Genomic DNA, 24319 nt, shown 5'->3' with positions numbered 1-24319 from the left:
TGTATTTTGCTTTGGTGGAACCACAGTTAAAAAGTTCAGATTTAATTAGTTAAACTTTTTTTTCCTGCAGTTTCTAGATTTAGTAACTTTTGATCATGTTTGGTTCAGTTCAACTTTTGACCTGTACTGTTCTGCTTTAGCTTAAATGACAGCCCTCCTATTCTTCCCACTGAAACCCTTCACCCAAAAATCTTAGCTGAAATGTAGCTGCTGCAACACTTTATATACTAAGGATACATACTTGCAGGGTTCACAGCTGAAAGTGGAGTCATACGCACAAATGACACAAGTTTGGGGACAACATTTTTGAAAGATATAGGTTTTTTTCTAAAAGCCATGCTACCTTGTTACTCTCCAGCAAGTGACTCTAGTGATAGATGTTAGATGCTAAGAATTTATACTTCTCTCTGGACTGTTTAAAAAAAAAAAGTTTGAAACCTGGATTGACCAGCAATCAGAAGATGCTCTTTAATAAAGCTGCATGGATTGGATGATTCGGTGAAATGCTATTTGTCTGACTGCAGCTCACGCTGTTTTTTTTTTTCTTTTTAAACTATACAAAACTTTAGTTTATTCATTTTTAAAGGTTTTCCTTTCCTTGAAGTTTTTCCCAGCTAACCTTAACATTTTGGGGAGGGAGAAGTGAACTGAACTTATTCAAGGAACATGATCTTCCCTGTAATATATATGTAAAATATGGTCACACAGCATTGTGACTGCAGTTTTAGAGGACAAGCTGAAACTCTCTCTTCACAGTTTGGCCTTAAGTTATTTATTTTTTTCTGTTGTGGTAGCACCTAGAGTCCCCACTCAGGATCAAGGCTGCATTGTGCCAGGCTCTGTACATGAGGCATGGGTCACTTGCAAGTTTAAACTAGTGTAAATGGTGAATTCTCTCTGAAGTCTTTAAACCATGATTTGAGAATGGCAGTAAGTCAGCCAGAGGTTATGGGTCTATTACAGGAGGGGGTGGATGAGGTTCTGTGGCCTGCAATCTGCAGGAGGTCAGACTAGATGACCAAGATGGTCCCTTCTGACCTTAAAGTCTGAGTCTGAGTCTAATACTTCTTGTTTATTGCTATAAGCAGTCCCAGAGACATCACACCGTGCAGTTATAGCAGGTAAAAATACAAATCCTGACTGAGTTGCTTCTTTCCCAGAATGACATACTGAAACTAATAAGTCGCAGTAAGTGAACAACTGTTCATTTTCTGTACATAGAAAACTGATTACTGTTGCTTTACAAAGAATGACTTGTGACTGAGGGTCTTTTTAGTGTAGAAAGTCTCTTAGCATAATTCATTATTTCTATTGCTCAATTTTTCCACTTTTCACCTCTTATTTTTAGATTAAGGTAAAACTTTTCACTTGAGTAGCTCCTTCTATCCAAGGATCTTAGTACTTTACAAACACTAGTTTAGCTTTGTAACACTCCTGTAAAAGTCTGAATTCTTCTGTGTCTATAGATACTGAAACTAGTGCAGAGAAGTTATGAAATAGAACTGAACTCCCAGTCTTGTGCTTTACCAAGGCTATTGTTTCTCCATTTATTTCATTTAATGCTCTTTAGAATCGTGTCTGTATTAAAAACATTGTTTGGCAGGTGGATTGTCCTCATTTGTAATTTTATGAAAATCTTGTCACTGTGTTCAGATAAGTCCCTCTATTACTATTAAAAGTTAAGTGAAGCATCCTTCAGCATTTGGGGACCAAAAATATGTCCTGCTCTAAAATCACTTAACATTATCTGTTCCCCTTTTTGAGGAGCTATTTCCTTTTGGATTCTAGCTCCAGTAAATAACTTCACTGCACAAGAGCTTAGATTTTTTTGGAAGCAACAAAGAGTCAAGAAAGTATGTGGGAATATTCCTCTTTAAACTATTTCAGACATGCATAGCTCCTATTTAATCTCTCATACCGTTTGGCTAAAATAAAAAGAGAATGCTTCTCTTTAAGTCTCATTCTGTCCATAAATCTAGCGTCATATCTTATCATTTAGTATAATATATTTAATCCGTCTTGTTTCACCTCATAAAATGACCCAGCCCAATTGTTAATAGAAACCTGAGTTGAACTGTAAAATCCTCAGGGACCTTCGCTAGCAGGGCACCAGTTGTGATTATCCAATCACACCTTGGTATGTTATGTAAGCTATTTTGGGTTGTCAGTGTAAATCCATTCCTAATGTCCAACCCGGTCACTTCTGTTTTGTCCCTTGATCTCTGCTCCATTAACAACACTAGCTTCTCTACCACCTTTGCTGCTCTTGTCTCTCTTTTGTGGGGAGGAGAGGGAGCAGCCATTGCAGGAATACTCAACCTCTAGTTGTCAGGACCTTACCGTGCTAGGTGCTGAGATAAAATGTGGGTACATACACTCCCTTACCCTTGGATGTTTGCAGCCTAAGACAGGATGCAACAAGTACGTTATTTAATACATTAAAGATTGTCATGCTCAGATACTACAGTGATGGGAGCCAGATAAGTGCCACAGATGGATAGGTAAGTGGCAAATAGTAGCACGGAAAGAGAAAAGATGAGGATAACAAGTTCACACAGTTACATATACTAGCTGTGTGCACAATTTGATCGTTTTGAATTATAACTTTCTAAAAGTCACCTACAACTAACTTCCTTTCTAGATGGCCGCTGTTAATTTGCTGACTTACTGTAAGCACTCTTATGTCTCTGATGTCTCCATACTTCCTCCTATGTTGTTCTAGTGCTTGGAACACCACTCTTTCAGAATCTATTCAAGCCCCCAACTCTTCACCCTCACCTAATTCAAATTATTGCTAAAAATCTTACTTCTCTAGTATTGCCTGCATTAAATGAGCATTTACAAAAAAGAAAGGTACTGGCAAGATGAATGAAAACTTAAACTGGGTCATCACGTAAAATCTCCATAACCTGTGCCCTTTCTTGCCCTATCCTCTTGTCTATCAAGTCCATCACTTATATTGTAAGTTTGGGGCAGTGAGACTTGTCTTTTAGGTGTTTTATCTTAAGTGCCTTGTACAGGCATATGGGCACTCTAAAATTTGAAATTTTGAAAGCATGTCAGTCAAACTATATGCCATGTCTGAATGAGTCAATATGATGCAGCTGTGAATAAGGCTAATATAATTCTGGGGTGTATTAGCAGGAGTTTGTATGTAAAACCAGATAATTGTTCTGCTGTAGTCAGCACTGCTGAGGCCTCAGTTGGAGTGCTGTGTCCACTTCTGGGCACCATACACCAAGAAAGATGTGCGCAGATTGGAGAGAGCTCAGAGGAGAGCAGCAAAAATGATAAAAGGCTTAGAAACCTTATCTATGAGACAAGATTTAAAAAAAAAGTGGCATGTTTAGTCCTGAGGGGAAAAAAAGATTGAGGAAGGATCTGATAAGTATTCAAACATATTAGGGGCTGTTACAAAAGAGACTGTGATCAGGTGTTCTCCATATATACTGAAGGTAGGCCAAGAAGTAAGAGGCTTAATCTGCAGCAAGGGAGGTTTAGGTTAGATATTAGGAAAGACTTTCCAACTGTAAGAGTAGTTAAACTCTGGAGTAGGCTTCCAAGAGAGCTTATGCAATCTCCATCACTAGAAGTTTTTAAGAATGGATTGGATGAATGCCGATGAGGGAAGGTCTAGTTCAGTGGTCCCCAAACTTTCAGTGTGGTGGGCGTCGGACGACCAGCCGCCAAAATGCCACCGAGAAGCAGCATCATGAAGAAGCGTTGCCGCTGAAATGCTTATCTGGCAGCTGCGCTCCTTGTCGGCAGGGTGCTCCCTTGTCAGTAGGTGAGTGCACATAAATGCCCTGGTGGGCACCATGGCACCCGCCGGCACTGTGTTGGGGACCACTGGTCTAGTTTTACTTGGGTCCTGCTTCAGCACAAGGGACTGGACTTGATGATTTTTCAGGGTCCCTTCCAGCTCTGTGTTTCTGATTTTGACTTTCTTGGAATAGTTATTCTAGTTAATTAAGACTTGGAAATAAGAAGGACAAACATGATTGTTGTGGCTATTCCCACAAGGTAGCATACCTGACTTAAGCCTGGTCTACTTTACAGAGTTAGGTCAACGTAGGGGAGCTTATGTCAGCCTACCTGGGTAAATGTCTACACTGCAATGTTCCGCCCGCCAATTTAACTCTCCTGCTACACCAACCTAATAACTTCACCTCCGTGAGAGGAGTAGCATTTAGGTTGATGTAGTTAGGTTGACGCAGTGTCTGTGTAGACACTGTGTTGCTTATATCGCTTGTTGCTGCCTTTGACAGATGGAGTCCTCTCAGCCTTGGGACTTAGGCTGTTGGCCCAGGGCAGTGGGGCTGCGGTTGTCAGTGCCCCACAAGGCCCCACTAAAATCGGTGCAAGTGCTTTTAGTGAGGACCCGCCCTGCGGACGGAAGGAGCGTAGTGTGGACACAAAGATCTGATTTACCTACTGTGGTTACTGTAGGTGGACCTAACTTAAGTCAACTTAATTTTGTAGCATAGACATGCCCTTAAATAGGCATAAGTTCAATAAAGACGATTGTAAAAGTGACCCCTCACTTGTGCAGAAAGAAACGCACCAGGAGATCCAATAAAGCCAAGTCAGATTCTAAAGCCGGGGTGGGCAAACTTTTTGGCCTGAGGGCCACATCAGGGTATGGAAATTGTATGACGGGCCATGAGTGCTCACGAAATTGGGGGTTGGGGTGCAGGAGGGGGTGAGGGCTCTGGGGTGGGGCTGGGGGTGCAGGAGGGTGCTCCGGGCTGGGACCGAGGGGTTCGAAGGACGGGGGTGGGGGGGGAATCAGGGCTTGGGTAGGGGTATGGGAGCGGGTCAGGAGTGCAGGCTCCGGCAAGCACTTACTTCAAGCAGCTCCCAAAAGCAGCAGCATGTCCCGCCTGCAGCTCCTACATGGAGGCGTGGCCAGGCAGTTTTGCACGCTGCTTCTGCATGCGCTGCCCCTGCAGATCCTGTTGGCTGCGGTTCCCAGCCAATGGGAACTGTGGGGGAGGTGCTTAGGGTGGGGGCAGCATGCGGAGCCCCCTGGCTTCCCCTACGCTTAAGAGTCGGATGGGAGCCATGCTGCTGCTTCAAGGAGTGCCCCGGATGGAGTGCCACAGTGGGGCAAGCCCTGGACCCCACTCCCCAGCGGGAGCTCGAGGGCCAGATGAAAACATCTGGAGGGCTGGATGCAGCCCCTGGGCCATAGTTTGCACAGCCCTGTTCTAAAGTCAGAAGAAACCATTGTGATCAGCTAGTCTGACCACCTGCATAACGCAGACCAAATGCTTCCTTAGAGATCGTGTCCATCAGCATGTATTGTAACAGCAAATGAATACGTTAGCTCCCGTATTGGATATTGTTCATGAGAAGGAAAAATGTGCACACTGTATACAGTCCTAGATTCTATAAATGCACTTTCTTGGAAGCTTGCTCTTATTGAAACTTGCACCACATGCAGTTCTAAAGTTTAGCAATGTTGCATACTTCTAGTGGGATGTTTTATGAAAGATGGAGAAAGAGGAAACAAGGAAATGGGCTTGCCCAAGCAGAAATAATAGGAGATTCCAACTCAGTCATTCACTGCTTTCCTCCTGTGACTGCACTTCCTCACCACATGTCAGCAGCAGCTGCTCTGCAGCATCAGTCCCTGTGACAGATGGAGCTGGTGTCTTCCTCTAAAATTGTAGCACTTGTATAATCTGCCACAGGCTTCTCAACATTTCTGGGAGACTTGAGTGTTTCTTTTGCATCGCTGCCTGCTCTAACCAGGCTTCTCATTTGGCATTCTTTGCTGATGGCTGATCAGTGACATACCTTCCTGTCTCCTCCCACTTCCTTCATACTTGAGTAGAGTTTAGAATTGTGGCCTATGGTTGTTTTCTCCCAACCCAAAGAGGCAAAATTCCTATGGAGCTACCATGGGTCTTCAGTGGAAAGCATGCTGCTCAGCCAGCACCTGCTCCAGACTGGATCTGTGGATGTGAGCTCCTCTCTCCTTACTGACACGGATGGGAATATTTGGCCCTCTTAACAGTGATAAGTAAGCTTTTTTGACTTACTGTGCAAAAAGTAATTAGGCTTTCAAACTCTTAATGTAAGCTTTCCATCATAAATGACGTATAAGTCAATGTTGGTTCACACTGTGTGCTAACTTGGTTAAGTAGATGAGAGGACAGTACCCAAAACACTTAAATGTAGAAGTCCCTATTTTTAATTATTCTGTGTGCGTCGTGACCAAGACTCCAGTGGAGACCCTAAATTATTTTCTAGAACATGTTCTAGTTTTTATCTAAATTTAAGGAAAGTGTAATCTATAATTTGTCCTTTCATTTCTAACTGGATAAGTACAAATCTCAGGTTTATGTTGACATAGGCTTTAGTCTGTGCTCATTTTGTATATTTACAGTGGAATTTTGAAATCAGTAACCACATGATCATTTTGCTAGGGCCCTATTTTTGAGTGTTGAGTAGCTTCCTGGAATTAAGCTAAAGCGAGAAGGATACGCTTCACAGCAGATTCCAGAAGCTCCTCCTACAATTTTAGCATGTCCAGTTTTTGCTTCTCTGTTGTCCAGATTGTACAGTTCTGTCAGCTGTTTGAAAGGACTGACAACTGGAGAGCAGTCACTCAGTAACATAGGATTATCTGGGTATGGAATTGATAGAGGTTGGTTCTTTGTCTGTAATAAAAATATTAGTGGGAAGTAGATTACAAAATTAAACAACGTGGTCATAGTTCCATGCTATGTAATGGAGCAGCACTGAAAAAAGAGTACCTAGAAAAAATTACAATACTCTTAAAAGGCAAGATATCCATAGAAACCTGGAGCAGCTTGTTAAAGATATACTCGTGACAATTTGACAAATTATTTTATACTAGAAAGCAAAAGGCCTGATTAAATGTGGTTTATTTGGTAAGAGAGGCTTTATGCCTTTGTAGGTCAACGTTTGAGTGTATTTGACACAGAATTGAAGTGTAAAATGACGGTAGTATCATGGTGTCAAGTATCAGAGGGGTAGCCGTGTTAGTCTGGATCTGTAGTATCATGGTTACTAGTGAAAATGTTAGCTGCAGAGTTATTGCAATGCTGCTTTGGTTTTATTAGCTTCTTTAAAAATTTCTATCCTTCTAAAATTATCTAGCTTCTAAAAACAGACTTGCAGCATTTGTGCAGTTAAGCAGACAGCCACATTAAACAGGTATAGTTAAGGCTGCTGCAAATAAGACTAGGTATTCTAAAAGTCCCTCCCCCTTTATGGATTTAGAAATAGATTTGGTTAAAAACAAATTTGCCTTGGTCTCACTCTTCTTCATGTATTAGAGTTAAGTGTAATGTTTAGAAAGCTACAATCACTCAAACTGTATTGAACATATCTAGAACAGCTAGTGTTAAGGAGATGGAACTTGTTTTGTTTTGCTATTGTGGCAGGAGGTAAGGGAGGGCATTAATGCATGTGTATGTTGGAGTTTAGTGTGATAGGGACACTATGTGAAATGAAAAGTTAAACTATGTAAAACTGTCATGCAACTTTCATGAATTTCAGCACAGTGAGCCGGAATTTAGCTGAGTGTCTTCTACTAAAATTGATGGGTTTGCAGTAACTAAAACATTGTGCACCTCTCAGAGAGAATGTAGGGATTATCATTTATCCATATTAGTCAAATTGATTAGACTTATAAAGGTTCCTGAATTGACAAGGAAGCCTAAATATGTAATGCAGAAAAATTACATTGACTTCGCAACCTTCTAGTTATTTTAAACACTCAAGAAATACTAGATTTTGGTGTCCTATACAACCTTAATTTGGCCCTCTTGTCCATGTGTATTAAGAGAGTCTTTATTTAAGTGATCACATACTGTTTTTTTCATTCAGCGTCAGGATGGATGACGCTTCCTGAATGGGTAAGCTATTCAGTATTTTTTTTATCCTTGTTCAGCATGCGGTTCCAGGCCATTTTGCTGCACATTATCTAAACCCTGCACTGATTACAGAATTAGATATTTTCTCATGACTTTTCTATGACACTCATCACCATAGCAGATGGCTGCTTTGCAAACGTTAATTAAATTATTTTCACAAGGCTCCCATGGGATGGGGTAGTGACATTATTCCTAAAATAGATTTCCCCCCGCCCCAAGATTGTGCCTCAAATTGCCAAAGAATCTCAAGTTAGACACCCAAAATTAGAATAATGTAGGATCTGATTTTTGAGTATTTCACATTTTTGCATTGTATATGTTTAAAGCACATTTTCTATAGACTTGATCTACAGTTAAGTCCTCAGCATTTCCATAAGTCAGTCTCCAGATGTCTTAAGTTGAGCACCCAGAAAAAGAGAGACACAATTAATGGCCACTTCTTAAAAGTTTGATTTAGGTGATTTGCTCAGTATAGTCTCTAGTCTTGTTCTTTGAAAAACTGAACTATTTTTGTGGAAAACTTCCGCCCAGATGGTTGAAGTGTGGCAGAGTTAAAACAAACTGAAAGCAACATCTTTATAATGGAAAGTATTAGGCAACTTAACAATAGGCAGAACTACTAACCCCACCTGTAACTTAAAAGTTCATTTGAATTGCAAATTTGATTTCCTCCAGGAACACCTACATCAAAATACACAGACTATGAGGGAGTCTCACTTTCATTCCTTTCCCACCTACAGTGTCTTCCTTCCCCTTGCTGCTCCATCTCTTGCATCCTGTTACCTTGGACAGCACTCTTCAGTTATGTTCTGATTCAGTTCAGTTGTGATGCAACACAGACAATGACACACTGTCAATAAATGCCTGCTGACTAGTTTCAGCGGTGGCCTAGAAGAACTGCATCATGCCACTGAAGATGCCATCACTTGGCTAGATGACTATGCACACTAAATGTATGGTCCAGGCAGATGGATGCATTGGAAGCCCTGCAGTATGTTTTGAAAGTCTGAGAATCTGAGATGGGATCATCCTCTGGGGTAAAGGGGGCTTTCTTCCTCCATTCCCCTCTACCCAGAAATCTAGCAGCAGGTTGTCTTAATGGATAATGTGTGGTAATGGTCTGGCAGCTAAAGTAGGCATCTGGACTACTGCTGATTGTACCCATTACTCACATGAAAGGGAAGTCGGGAGGCCTTCTACAATGTGCTGGGCCTGGATCCTGGCGTGCAAAGGATCTGACATTAATCTGCCACTGGGTGTCTAATTCGATTGTTTAACATTTTGTGTTGAGTCTGGGAGTAAACTCTTTCCAGTTGTATGGACAAAACCAAGTCCAGGCTTTACCAATGTCTTCAGCAGAAACGGAAGTCCTTTCCCCTCCTCCCTTTTTCCCCCGAGAACTGCATATTCTAGCTGAATGTTAGTCATGCTGTGTTCTCTCTACTGCAACCAAGTAGAAAAAATAGGAAAAAATACTCAACTCAAATACAGAACTGCTTGTTTTTTGTTCTAATGTGTATAGTGGTAGGACTGGTTAATATCAAGTCATTGTTGTTTTGAGCCACTTCATAGAAGTGCAAGACTGGAAGGGACCTTAATAGGTCATCTAGTGCAAGACTGGAAGGGACCTTAATAGGTCATCTAGTCCAGTCCCCATCACTCAAGGCAAGACTAAGTAATAATTAGACCATCCCTGAAAGATGTTTGGAGGTTTTTAAGAACAGGTTAGACCAGGGTTTCTCAAATTGGGGTCAGTGGACCCCTGGGGGTCCATGAGGGTATTCCAGGGGGTCCACAAGTCATGTCCAGGGCCACTGGCCCTGCTGATCAACTCCGTCTCCCTCTCAGCGTCTCCTGCACACGGTTGAACAGCTGTTCCACAGTGTACAGGGAGGGACGGGGAGGAGCGGGGATAGGGCTTGCTCAGGGGTGGGAAGAAGAGGAGCAGGAGTGGAGTGGGGACAGGAAGAGGTAGGGTAGGAGTGGGACCTTAGAAGGAGTGGAGTGGGGGCAGGGTCAGAGGCTGAGCATGAAAATTTTTTAAATCAAAATGAGGGTCCTTGGGTAGCTAAAGTTTGAGAACCACTAGGTTAGAAAATGATGGCGATTCTCCAATTTGTCCCACATCTTCCTGAAATGTGGTGCGCAGAGGTGGACACATTATTCCCACTGAGGTCTTAGCATGAAATAGAGCAGAAGAATTACTTCCAGTGTCTTGCTTACAACACTCCTGCTAATACATCCCACAATGATGTTGGCTTTATTTTGCAACAGTGTTAAACTGACTCATGTTTAACTTGTGATCTACTATAATCCGCAGATCTCTGTCCACAGTACTCCTTCCTACCTGTCATTTCCCATTTTTTTGTATGCGTTGTGACAAAGTTCCTCCTCTACCTTGATGGGTCCTGTGCTTATTGGCGGATTTGCTCACCTCACAGATTCACCCTGTGGGTCAGGAAATAGTCCAGAGACCTTCCCCTCTGGTAGAAGCCACAGTCCAGATCAATTCCTCCTGTGTTTGATCAGGGGTTGGGAAATTTCGGGGTGGAACCCGGGCCCGCCCTCTACTCCAGGTTCCAGCCCAGGGTCCTGTGGACTGCAGCTGTCTAGAGTGCCTCCTGGTACAGTTGCGCGACAGCTACAATTCCCTGGGCTACTTCCCCATGGCCTCCTCCAACACCTTCTTTGTCCTCACCACTGGACCTTCCTCCTGATGTCTGATAATGCTTGTACTTCTCAGGCCTCCAGCAGTATGCCTACTCACTCTCAGCTTCTTGCACATCTCTTGCTCCCAGTTCCTCACACACACTTCCTCTTCTCTGGCTCCCTTTGCCCTGACTGGAGTGAGCCCTTTTATAGCATTAGAGAGGCCTTAATTGGAATCAGATGCTTAGCAGGTTAATTGGAGTCAGATGTTCTCATTAGCTTGGAGCAGCCCCTGCTCTGGTCACTCAGGGAACAGAAAACTGCTTATCCAGTGGCCAGTATATCTCCATTCTACTACTCTGCTGTTCCCAACTGGCCTGGGTCTATCACAGCATGCAGTTAATTGTTCTTTCCTAAGTGGAGTACTTTGCATTTGTCCTTATTGAATTTTATCCTCTTTACTTCTGACCGTTTCTCCAGTTTGTTCAGATCATCTTGAATTTTAATCCTATCCTGCAAAGCACCTGCAACTCTTACCAGCTTGGTATTGTCCACAAAATTTATAAATGTATTCTCTCTGTGCCATTATCTAAATCATTTTATGAATATATTGAACAGAACTGTACGCAGGAACAATCCCTGCAGGACCCCACTCAGGCCTGGTCTACACTACGCATTTAAACCGATTTTAGCAGCGTTAAACCGATTTAACTGCGCACCCGTCCACACTACGAGGCCCTTTATATCGATATAAAGGGCTCTTTAAATTGGTTTCTGTACTCCTCCCCAACAAGAGGAGTAGCGCTAAAATCGGTATTACCATATCCTGATTAGGGTTAGTGTGGCTGCAAATCGACGGTATTGGCCTCCAGGTGTATCCCACAGTGCACCACTTGTGACTGCTCTGGACAGCAATCTGAACTCGGATGCAGTGGCCAGGTAAACAGGAAAAACCCCGCAAAATTTTGAATTACATTTCCTGTTTGCCCAGTGTGGAGCTCTGATCAGCACGGGTGGCGATGCAGTCCCAAATCCAAAAGAGCTCCAGCATGGACCGTACAGGAGATACTGGATCTGATCGCTGTATGGGGGAGACATCTGTTCTATAAGAGCTCCGTTACAGAAGACGAAATGCCAAAGCGTTTGAAAAAATCTCCAGGCTACACAGTGCTGCTTGAGTGAAGCGTAACGGAAGCCAAAGAATCAAATGGACGCTCATGGAGGGAGGGAGGGGTACTGAGGACTCCAGCTATCCACAGTCCACAGCAGTCTCCGAAAAATATTTGCATTCTTGGCTGAGCTCCCAGTGCCTGTAGGTTCAAACACATTGTCCAGCGTGGTTCAAGGTTATAGCTTGTCAATTTACCCTTCCCCCCACCACGGAAAGAAAAGGAGAAGAAATCGTTTCTGACTTTTTTCAGTGTCACCCTATGTCTACTGAATGGTGCTGGTGGTAGACGCGATGCTGCAGCAATGAAGCGCAGTATTTGCTCCTCCCCTCCCTGGTGGCAGACGGTACAATATGGACTGCTATCCGTCGTCACCTATCAGCCTCGTGAGTGCTCATGGCTGCCTCAGGTGAGGTCAGCCGGGTGCGCTGGGTAAAAATAGGAATGATTCCCTGGTCATTCCCAGTAGATGGTACAGAACGGCTGGTAACCGTCCTCATCATAGCAACTGGGGGCTGAGCTCCATCAGCCCCCTCCCTTTCCTGTGTAAAGAAAAGATTCTGTACTGCCTGAACTAGCATAGCAGCGGCATGCTGGGCTCCTCTCCCCTGCACCGCTTAATGTCCTGCCTGGACTGTCATAGCGGCCGGAGGCTGCCTCCCCTCATTTTTATCTCACTAACAAGTCACTGTTTCTTATTCCTGCATTCTTTATTACTTCATCACACAAATGGGGGGGGACACTGCAGGTAGCCCAGGAAGGTTGGGGGAGGAGGGAAGCAACGGTTGGGTTGTTTCAGGGCACCCCCGTGAATGGCATGTAGCTCATCATTTCTGCGGGATCTGACACGGAGCAGCTGTGCTCTCTGATACACTGGTTCTCTAGCACACTTGCCCCATATTCTAGGCAGGACTGACTCTATTTTTAGAAACCGTAAAGGAGGGATTGACTCGGGGAGTCATTCCCAGTTTTGCCTTTGCGCCCCCGGCCGATCTCAGCCAGGGGGCACCCATGATAGCAGCAGACAGTACAGAGGGACAGATAACCGTCATCTATTGCCAGTTTACATCGGCAACAGACGGTACAGAACGACTGATAACCGTCTCTGCTATCTCATGCAAAAGCAATGAATGCTGCTGTTTAGTGCTGGAGTATCGCCTCTGTCCCGCAGGCATCCAGTACACATATAGGTGACTGTAAAAAAAAAAAAAAAAAAAAAGGCACGGGCTCCATGGTTGCCGTTGCTATGGCGTCTGCCAGGGAATCCAGGAAAAAGGCGCGAAATGATTGTCTGCCGTAGCTTTCCCAGAGGAAGGAATGACTGACGACATTTACCCAGAACCATCCTGCAGAACAATGATTTGCCCCATCAAGCCAATGGGCTGTCAACAGAATTCTAAGGGGCGGGGGAGACTGCGGGAACTATGGGATAGGTACGGAATAGCTACCCACAGTGCAACGCTCCGGAAATCGACGCTAGCCTCAGACCATGAATGCACACCTCCGAATTAATGTGCTTAGTGTGGCCGCATGCACTCGACTTTATACAATCTGTTTTATAAAACCGGCTTATGTAAAATCGGAATAATCCCGTAGTGTAGATGTACCTTCAGTATGCCCTTCCAGTTTGACTGTGGTGATTACTCTTTGGGAATGCTTTTCCAATGAGTTATCCACCCATCTTATAGTAGCTTCATCTAGGCTATATTTCCCTAATTTGTTTGAGAAGGTATGCAGAATTGTAGCTGTATCAGTCCAAGGATATTAGAGAGACAAAGTGAGTGAGGTAATATCTTTTACTGGACCAACTTCTGTTGGTGAGAGACAAGCTTTCCAGCTACACACAGCTCTTCTTCAGGTCTGGGAAAGGTACTTGGTCCAATAAAAGATATTACCCCACCCACCTCATCTCTGATTTATTTGTAGGCATTTCTGTGGTGTTCTCTGCCACAGTTTGACTCTCTATTTGCATGCTGTAAATGTGAGCAGTTGTCTGTTATAGCAAAATATGTGGTTTATAAATTGTATAGTTAGTATTATGTTGAGACTCTCATTATAAAACTTTACCTCCCTTTTAGTTTTCTGAAAATCTTTATATACAATTTTCTGTGTATGTTCTCAGGCGGTAGGTGAATTTGAGGAAAGGAGGCTGAAGGAGAGAATATGGAGCAAAATCTATTCACTTTTTGAGATGAAAGGGTAGAGGGAGAACTGGTGTAAGATTTTATGAAGTTATAATGAACTTGTTACTTGCTGCTGAATTTCTCAAGCTGAAACTTGGCAATTAGTTCTTACTAAGGACTACAGCACATTCTCCTCCCCCCCACAAAAAAGTGGAATAGTAACTTTTACACATGCAGTACAAAATTCCTAGTATGTTTAGAGCTATGGGACTGAAATACTCCAGCATACAAAGTTTTACTTTCCCCTTCAAGTTAAAGTAATTTAACAGTGAGGAGTAACTAACCAGTGGAACAATTCACCAAGGGTTGTGGTGGATTGTACATCACAGGCAATCTTTAAATCAAAATTGGATGTTTTTTCTAAGATATTCTCTAGGCATAACTTCAGGGAAGTTTTCTGGCTGGTGTTATTCAGGAGATCACAATAGATTATCATAATGGTTCCTCCTGGCTTTGGAATCTATAAATCTGTGAAAAATCAGTTTTGATGAGTAAGAACAGATCCAGGAATTTATGGGGTTTTATGTAAACGTTGGCAGTTATGGAACAGTTTTGGGAGGAAGACTGAATTCTGGTACTGTTTGTAGGTGGGCTGTTTGGGGTGGGGGTAGGGGGAGCTACATACCTATACTGGGGAGCAGTGTTCCCTCTAATTTTTCCCACCCAGGTGCGGAATGAATTTTGTTATGTGCACCACTGTTGAGGTGATGTGATACATCACCTTCATATCGGTCAGTGCACATAACAAAATTCATGTGGTGGGGGTGAGGCCAAGAGGTTTGGCGTGTGGGAGGGGGCTCAGGGCTGGGGCAGAGGGTTGGGGTACAGGAGTGTGAGGACTCTGGGGGGTGCAGGCTCTGGGCTGGGGATGAGGGGTGCAGGAGGGTGCTCTGGGGCTATGGTGGGGTGAGGACTCCCCCACAGCTCTCTCTTCCCCACAGCTGCACCTGGCCTGTGGGGAAAAGCATCTCTTCCCCGCTGCAGCAGCTCCGAGGCTAGGGCCGCAGGATAGATGCTCCCCCCCAGCCCCTGCAGGTCTGGGCTGGGGCCGAGCCAGGGGAGGGGTCCCTGGGCCCATGGCCGTGGCATGGCTGGGGCCGGAGGGCCACTGTGGCAGATTGGGGGTTGGGTTAGGTTGGGGCCAGGGGAGAGGGCATCCCAGCCTCAGCAGGTCCCTGAGTGGGTTCTCTGAGCGCCTAAATAGGCTGCTGTGCAGCTTATAGGGACCTTAGCTGGGGAGTCCAAGATGAATACCTCTGTTTTCAAGGCCTTAACATCTGTGGGATCATCTGACAGCGAGAGCCCACAGGAGCCTGCAATTGTCATCTCTGGTGCCATGCAATTCCACTTACCTTCTCCAGTAGCATCACTGAGAAGCAGCAGGCTTGTTCTTTCCCCTTAAGATTTTTCAGTAAGCTTCTACCTGCACTTCTTCCATTTGGGAATGAAACAGCATGATGCGTTCTACTCTCCACTTAGCTCATTAAGGGAGACTGTAGGCTTCTCGTTTGATTTTGTTCTTGGTCTTAGACAGTAGTCTGGAGTGTTATAGTCTCCAGAAAAAATAATTATCCATAAATCAAAATCCCTCACTCTTTGGTGTAATGACTGGCAGGATTCTTGACCAGCAATGAAGAGAGCTGTCCTGCAGCCAGATTCCCTTGCCTGTCCTATCTGGACCCCTTCCCTGCTGCCTTTTCACTGCCTGTACTTTTAAATTGTCTGAACATTTAGTGGCATAAGCACATAAATGGCTGGAAATCCCTGATGTAATGTTTTAAGGCAGCATAAGTGCTGACAACATCCATTGAGAAGTTTGCATTTATGAAGGAACTTAAACACTTCTAAGTCCTTTGGGCTGACTGGTGCTTACTGGCATACATTAAATGGGGTGCACTTCACATGTATGTACGCAAGAAGCACATCTACATGTGAACACTGACTGAAGTGGTGTAGCCACGTCAGTCCCAGGATATTGGAGCTTACACAGAACTTTTCTTCAGGTTTGTGTAAGCTTGAAAGCTCGTGTCTCACCAACAGAAGCTGTGCCAATAAAAAAATATTGCCTCACCCACCTTGTGTCTCGAACACTGACTGAATGCATTTTTCTATTGTGGGAGTGTAATAGCTCATTTTCTATTGCTCACAACTTTATTATACAACCATACCTAGTGGCTGATCTGCTCAATGAGAGCTACTACCTCTACATGCCAAGTCTCAAAATCCATCTTGTAAATTTCATGGCATGGGGAGAGACTGTAGTGAACTCAACTCAGACAGCTTCCTGTTCCAGTTGGGAGAGGAGGGGAATTCAGGAAAGGAAACTTCAGCCTGCAAGGTGTATTTTTTAGGAAGCTTTGACCATATGAGAATAAGGTTAATGAAACCTGTTTTGAAAGCTTAACTATAGTATCCACTAACAAGTGAATTCTACTAGAATGCAAATTGTGAAATATTCCATATAGCTAAGGCAGTTATAATAATGAATCTCTCTTTACTTAGCAGGATAGCTGTGAAACTTTTTTCCTGTCTTCACTGAATTCCTCTGTAATTCTGTCTTTCTAGCCTGGAAGGGTTGTGAGCTTTATTCCAAAATACTTGATCTAGTAATCCTGCAAAATGTTCAGTTTAAAAAATTATCAGCTATTAAAAAGCCTCAATATGGTCCTGTTGATGCAATTTTTTATAGTTATCACTATTGTTAAATACAGTTCACATCTCTTGATTAAATAGCTGAAGTATTTTTTCTCTAATCTAAAATTATAAGCATTATTAGGGAATCTAGTTGGAATCTTTCTTAACAGAAATAAAAACTTCCGGGGAAGAGAGGATATGCTGCCTTAGCTATGTGTGATCAGCTCTCATTAGCATTGATTAACTTAGACAAACTGTCTCCACTTTCCCCATTGACCACTGTTAGGAATATAGCTTTTGTAAAAGTGTGCTGTTTTCCTATGATGCATAATTAAAAGTGTAAAAGATTGACTAGAATTTTTCTTTTGCAGGTTCATGTTGGGGAGAGGCCTAAAACGCAAACTGAGTGACTATGAGGAGAACATGGCTGGTCTCTCAAGTGCCTTTGATTCCAGTCGAAATCTGCCATATCCACTTAAGAGGCAGTTAGTGCTGAATATGTGCCTCACTAAACTACAAACTTACAAAATGCTGGTGGAACCAAACTTACACCGTTCTGTGCTCATAGCCAACACAGTAAGGCAAATTCAGGAGGAAATGAGGCAAGAGAGTAGCCAACAGCCAATTAATGTATGCAGTGGCATTGCTCCCAATCCTCACAGCTACCCAGGAATTGATTCATCTGGAATTTCTTTACATTTGCCTTCAGGTAGCAGCCAGCAAGAGTCTAACTGTTGTAACTCATGGTTTGCAGAAGGCCCAATTGAAAATAGCCTGCTGATGGTTTCAGATGATGATATGTCATCTGCCATTTCATCTATTTTGAAGGATTTGGACTTCATGGAAGATATAAGTCCACCTACTGCTTTGGTTCCAGCTGGAGATGATGAGCTGCTGAAGTCTCCAGAAAACACATGTCTAAAGCTAGAAGATGATAGACAAGATTTGAAGGGAGCTGAATGTGTATTTGGTTCCTTTGAAATTTCAAATTCGACCAGTTACTTAAAAGATTTGGCTATAGATGACATCTTTGAAGATATTGACACTTCAATGTATGATTCAGACTTCTGCTCTCCCCTACTAATGGCACCTAGACCACCTGCTGCTGCTACAGAAGAAACATTGAAAACCTTCCCATCTTGCAATTCTTCCTCAACAAACAATATTCAGATATGTAGAACAGATCTGAGTGAGTTGGACCATATCATGGAAATTCTTGTTGGATCTTGATATTTTTTTTTTTTAACCAAAGATACTTTCTGTACTGCCACTTAACATTGGTTTGAGGATAAAGCCACTGGGAAAGCTGCAAGGAATTTCTTTTAAAACAAAACACAGTTGTCCATGAGTAGTTCTTAAAATGTCTGTTATAAATCAAAAAAGTGGCAGTTTTTAAAAATTATTTATTTGATAAATTGTGCAATCATCTTTTTCCTTCTGGGAGTGCGTGTGTGTGTAGTGACATAAAGACATATGCACGTATCCTTACCCGCCACCCCTCACCCCTTTTGAATAAATGTTTATGTGCAATTTTTAATTTGTCAGAAGAATTTACATACAAAATGAATTTCAAATGGGAATCTCTTATGAAGCCTAGATTTTATTTTTAATATTAAAATACTTGCCAAGTTGGCATACATTGGAGTTGCATATTTGGATTGTGCAAATCCATCAGCATTACTAGAGATATAGGTATATTTTAAAAATATTAAAACAAATGTCACTTCCCTTTGGTCGGAAAAGCAGACTGAAGATACTTGTCAGTGAAGTATCTTGCATTTTCTAAAGCATTCAGAACTATTTATTTTTGTAAATTTTATAGTCTTTCTACACTTTACTACGTTATTTCATCATAGTACAAATATAATGTATTTCTAGCTGGATGTGGCTAGTACTACCTCTATAAGCTGAAATGCTTTGACTCTTTCCAGTGCTTTGTCTAAGACTGCAAGTTTTTTTTTCCTTTTTGTTTCTCCATGGTATTTTTCTGTTGGAGGAAGGGGGGGCATTTTTAATTCATTAATTAGATCCTTTGTTTGACAGTGATGACCTAGCTGATTTGTGAAATTAAGAGTATTAAATGTTTAAAATTTGTACAAGTATTTGCAAATGTAACTTATATGTATAATGTCCAATTTAACATTTTCTGTCAGTATTATGTGCTTAGATTTTAAATAATCTTGGCATTCTTTAAATTAGCATTTACTGTAAAGATAGCTTTTTATTCTGTTTGGAGAACGCCATATGTTGTCTTAGTCCTGTTTTCACTACAAAGTTTTTTTTTAAATGTGCAATATTACTTACAGATACATATTTGCACAGATGACATTGTAGAAAGAAATGCTTTACATTTAAACTTGTAAAGTAGCACCTTGGGAAAGGTAGCTGAAGAAGCAGTGTCTCTGTATTCTTTTAAGAAATGAGTTGAGCATTTCTTATAGAACCAACATTTACTGTGTTGAATATGCCTGAAATGTTCTTGTAAATGTGGTGGGTCATTTCTGATGACTAAGTACTGTCTTGTGAAAGCTCGGGGGTCAGCTCACTCTGATGCAGTTGCAGGACTGGAGCCTAAGTGTGCTGAAAGAGTATGTTTCAAGTACAAAACAGAAGGGTTTGGTGGGTTTTTCTTTATATTATTAATTGAAGATGAGGTTTGTAGTGAGAACTGTTGCTCCATGTGATAGTGGGAAATACATTTTCCCTCAGACTGGGGTTTTTGTTAACCTCTGGAGTGGCTTTCTAAACTATACAACACTGGTTTTCCCTTGAAACTGTAAAACTGTTTCAGTATAGCCATTAACGCTGCAGTACATTTAGGACAAAAAAGTTTATAGTGAGTTTTAAAAGCTTCTGTAGTTCATCTCAGTCTCGCCATTTCCTATGTCACTTCTGTTTTCAGCCAGTAGCAGAAGTTTAGCCGCAATAATGGCTCCATTTTGAATAAAGATAATTTTTGCTTTTTTTTTTAAAGCATGAACTCGCTCATGTTCACTTCAATGTCTTTTGCTCAGAGCACTGCTTAGATCTCCCCTAACGCCCCTCAATGTGTTTTTAAAAGTGTTTGCTTTTGTTCCATTCTTTAATATTTTTTTTTATGGGTTGAGTATCTGAAAAGAATATGAAGAGCAAGAAAATGTGCCCTAAGTGTTAACATCTCAAAAACAAGGGGCGAAGTCCTGATCTTGCAGAACAATGGGAGTTTTGTTATTAACTTCAGATAGGCCAGTATTTCACCTGGGATCTTTAGTCTTAAATGTGCTGCAGCATTGGTTATCCTGTGCTAAGATCTCCATTTCAAACCATGTGAGTCCCCCAGTTAATAGTCTGTACTCCAAAACTGTGCAAACCCGGTTTAGGTCACATTCTCTCAGCCATCTGGATTGTTTGCAATTGAAGGGTATAAATATATGTGCTAAATGTTAATGGTTCTAATAATTAATCTAGAAATTCTGATGGTATAAAACATTCTAAATCATTGGATAAGGGATTAGTTGGGAAAATGTATAAATAGCTACTGAGCAGGTACAGCTTCAGAATGTACACAGACTGCATTGTGTATAGACTACTTTGGCTTTTCCTCAATCTCTACTTTTGTATGTAAAGAGATGCCTCAATAAATCCTTGAAATATTACTGTCCTTCTGCACTGTGATGAAGCAGAATTGGGTTAAAGCTACTTTTAATGTTGGTCACAGAAATAAAAATTGTATCTAATTTCTTGTTTGCATTTGCAAATGTGGAATTTGACAGTGCAGTAAATATCACCCTTTTTTTGTTTAGTATTGCATTCATACCCTGTAGCAAATAGTGTTAACTTTAATATGTTCCCACCATATTCACCACCCTGCTCTGCAGAAACATAAGAGGTTGGGGGAATTAACTTCACATGCAATTGCTGTAAACTAATTTCTTATACACTTCGGTAATTCATACAAATTTGTGAATACAGTAGATGACAAGTCATATCGCTCTTGCCACTAAACTCTAATTCTTAACTGGTTGCTTAGTATCCCAGTACCAAAACCATAAACTGATATGTAATGCAGTGGTGGGTGGTATGGTATTTTGTTTAAAAAGAAAGTGTTTCATTTTAATTATGCACAAGTTAATTTTAATTCAGTATAAAATAAAATCAGAGACTAGCTAGGGAGGTCTATTCAGTTGTTTAGGAACAATTACTTTCCAATTTAGCCATAATTTCATGAGGTTTCCAGTATGAGTGTAACAAATTTACCAACCTTGCCAGTATTCATTAAACTAATGAAGATGCAAAATAAATGTTTCCCTAGCTTGCTTTTGGGAATAACAGTTTAATAAGAGAACTTGTCTATCTCTTCACACCCAGACCCCATCTCTCTAAAGCCACATCTTGACAGAACGGCGGTGGTTGGTTATGGCAATTCCTCCCAAGTCAATGTGCTGGGAAAAGCCTCACTGCTCTTGATAGTCAAACATTGCTTTCCTACCAGTATTAAATGTAGTTTCCCCTGTCTACACAAATGTACAGCAGTTTTCAGCTTAGTTTGCAGGAAACAAGATGCACTGTTTTTCTTGGTGGAAATACAACTGAGATCAGAGGCTCCCATCTGTGTATGGGGACTAATAGTGCTCTTAACTCAGCATTCGTGGAAGTTAGCTGTCATCCAGTGGGAGAACGGACCCCATTGATGAGGAATATATCTTTGAATGAGCTTATTAGTTTAAAAGTAACGTCTTCAGGGTAACTTCTCTTATTGGTGAGTTGGGATATGTTAGAGTATGCAGTGCCTTAAAAATGTTGACTGTGTAAGTTTTCTTGCTGATACAGAATATTTCATATCAGGGTAAGAAATATGGATAAAATGCTTTCATGTGTGGCCCAGACACCTAATCATGTGTTATTACCACAAAAGAAATAACTGCCTTTACACGTTATGGAATTTAGTTTATTAAACAGCTTTATAAAGCACTCATTTGCTTAAAAAGTGCAGTTGTACTCTGAGAAGTGACTGACTAAAAATGGTTCTGTGGGGTTTGACATTGGTGTCCATGTTCTCCCCAAAATAAGGTTATTAGTTACAGGTAAAAATGTCTGTCTGCCACAAATGCATCCTGGACTTTAAGAGCCTGGCCCCTCTCTCTCACTGAAGTCAAATCTGGGTTATTCTCATGAATCGCCACCAACAATGGATTCTGCAAGCCAAATTGGGCCTTCAGTGATGAGTGCACAGGTGTAGGTGATTGGGATTTAATAAACAACTTGTTGAATCCAGCTCCCTTCCAGTTGTGTGGCCTCTGTAGTGGTAACTGATGTAGTAAAAGTCCAGGGAATGCTTAGTGTTCATTCTTTTTAAAAGATCAGCATTTTAAAAGATACCGTACCTTAAAATCGCCCCAGTTACTTCCTGTTCTATGTATAGGGTATCTCAGAAATCAGTGTGTGATAACTCTTAAAAGGAGCTCAGATACCCCAATGATCTTATTAAAACAAAAAAAATGGAGAAAATAGTCAAATGCTATTTGGCTTTTTAGATGTCAACATAGCTAAACAAAGATTGTTGTGGTACATCACTTGTATGTAGCTTTTTATACTGAGAGATTGCAGATCTGGAGGCATAAAGCTGAGCTTTACATTTATTTTGAGGACAATAACATCTTCAGTGCAGTGACTTGATTACAGTCTAGGCCAGTGATTCTAGGGCCGCCGCTTGTTCAGGGAAAGCCCCTGGTGGACTGGGCCACTTTGTTTATGCACGTCTGCAGGTTTGGCCGATTGCGGCTCCCACTGGCTGCGGTTTGTTGCTCCAGACCAATGAGGGCCGCAGGAAGCAGCATGGGTCGAGAGACACTCTGGCCACCCTTCCTGCACCCCCATTGGCCTGGAGCGGTGAACCGCAGCCAGTGGGAGCCGCGATCGGCTGAACTGCGGACGTGGCAGGTAAACAAACCGTCCCAGTCCGCCAGGGACTTTCCCTGAACAAGCGGCGGCCCTAGTTTGAGAACCACTGGTCTAGAACAGTGGTTCTTCACCTATTTACCATTGTGGGCCACATCCAATACTACCTTTATGGCCCTGAGGATGTCACATGGGCTGCAGCTGTGTGCTGATTGGGCCACAAACAGGCTGCAGGTTGAGAACCAGTGGTCTAGAAGTACCTATGTAGGGACTAAATATTTAAGTGTGCTTTTCAATCTAGGAGAGAGAGAGAACACAATCATGAAGCTAAACAAATTCAGACTGGAAATACAGTATAAATTTTTAATGGTGAGCATAATGCACCATTGGAACAATTTACAAAGGGTCATAGTGAATTCTCCATCACTTGCAATTTTTAAATCAAGATTGGCTGTTTTGACTAAAAGACCTGCTCTAGGAATTATTTTGGGGGGGGGGGGGAGTTCTATGGTCTGTGTTACACAGGAGACTAAATTAGATGATCACAATGGTCTCTTCTGGCAGTGGAATCTACAAATAAAATTTGCCCTCAAATTTGAAACAGTTGAGCAAACTCTAATCCCAAGGGGTGAAATTGACACAGTACTGCATACAGCCTGTATAAACAAGCTTTTCACAGGGGGAACTTTGGTAAAGAATCAACTCCCTCCCATGAGCAAGGCAGCTTCTAGTTGAAATAGAACCTGAGATCTACTTGTACTTAAGCTACAGGAGTTTGAGCTGAGTCTGTCAGCATAATGGCCACATCTCACTACTCTGAAGTGGCCTTCCAGAAAGTGGTGCAGACCCCAGCTTTGCAGTGTGCAAGGTCCCCCTGCATACTGGCTAATCTGCCTCCATGCTACTAAATCATTGTGGCTCTGATGGGCGGGGGTGTGTCTCGGAAACTCACAATATTAATAGTATCTTTTTTTAAAAAAAAAAGAAAGCTTGGATAAAAAATACTGATACTGTTTGAGCCATGCTACAATAGTCATCTAAACTTACATCTTATTGTTACAACAAGCCCACTAGCCCTCTTTTTTTCCCCCTAAAACTGCAAAGGTGTTAATGGGCCATTATACCTTGAATGGTCCCTTACAATATGTGCTAAATACTAAACAATCTGTTCCACATCACATTTTGCTGTGAAGCTATGAGAGTTCCTTTCCCAGACCTGAAGAAGAGCTGTGTGTGGCTGGAAAGCTTGTGTCTAGAAGTTGATCAGATAGATAAGGTGAGTAATATCTTTTTGTCTAAACCAAGTTTTATACGTGTGTGACAGCATGTGTGTTCTTCCTAAGGCTTTTATTAGTTAATGTATATACAGAAGCATGTAGATATCAAGTACTACCTTTATTGAAATAAAAGCCCAAATTATATTTTATTTATTCATAGATACTTAGCCTTGCTCTATGGTGGGGGTGGAGGGGTCAACCTGAGATCTCAACTTCAGCTATGCGAAGTCGCTGAACTTACCTGGCCATGAAGATGGCAGTGAGTCGACCGCTGCTGCTCCCCTGTTGACTCCACTTTCGCCTCTCACGAGCTGGAGTTCCAGAGTCGACGGGGAGGGTGTTCAGGGATCGATTTATCCACGTCTAGATGAGATGCAATAAATTGATCCCCAATAGCTTGATCTCTATCCACTGGGTAGTGAAGAGCTGCCCTTAGGTCAGAAGGAACCATTATGATCCTCTAGTCTAATCCCCTGCATGGTACAGGCCACAGAACATGGAAATTAGAGCCGTTGAAATTTTTTTTTACAGAATAGTTTTTTATTAGAAAATGCAGTTTTGTCCAAATCAAAATATTTTGCAGAACTGGGTATGTTGATGAGATTTTAGGGCAAAATTCT

General features: G+C 42.0%; 1 protein-coding gene across 9 annotated transcripts in view; it reads left to right on the top strand.

Annotated features, from left to right (window-relative positions):
• LOC116818121 (SERTA domain-containing protein 2-like) overlaps positions 1 to 21495 on the top strand; it is a 31721-nt gene extending 10226 nt beyond the window's left edge. For 6 of the 9 annotated variants that reach the window (XM_032768802.2, XM_075065712.1, XM_032768801.2 and 3 more), the window contains one exon: positions 16917 to 20261. In XM_032768802.2, the coding sequence (XP_032624693.1) occupies positions 16921 to 17775 (855 nt within the window). In that variant the 5' untranslated portion in view covers positions 16917 to 16920 and the 3' untranslated portion in view covers positions 17776 to 20261. Of the gene's footprint in view, positions 1 to 7868; positions 7893 to 16916 lie in introns of those variants that run through there. The other 3 variants (XM_032768799.2, XM_032768798.2, XM_032768803.1) reach the window with 2 other exon arrangements.
• Positions 21496 to 24319: the final 2824 nt, after the last annotated feature.

The sequence above is a fragment of the Chelonoidis abingdonii genome, chromosome 4 (genome assembly GCF_003597395.2).
Source record: "Chelonoidis abingdonii isolate Lonesome George chromosome 4, CheloAbing_2.0, whole genome shotgun sequence".
Taxonomy (NCBI): domain Eukaryota; kingdom Metazoa; phylum Chordata; order Testudines; family Testudinidae; genus Chelonoidis; species Chelonoidis abingdonii.
The sequence above is the reverse complement of the archived record's forward strand: the minus strand, read 5'-3'. Positions and strand labels throughout refer to the sequence as shown.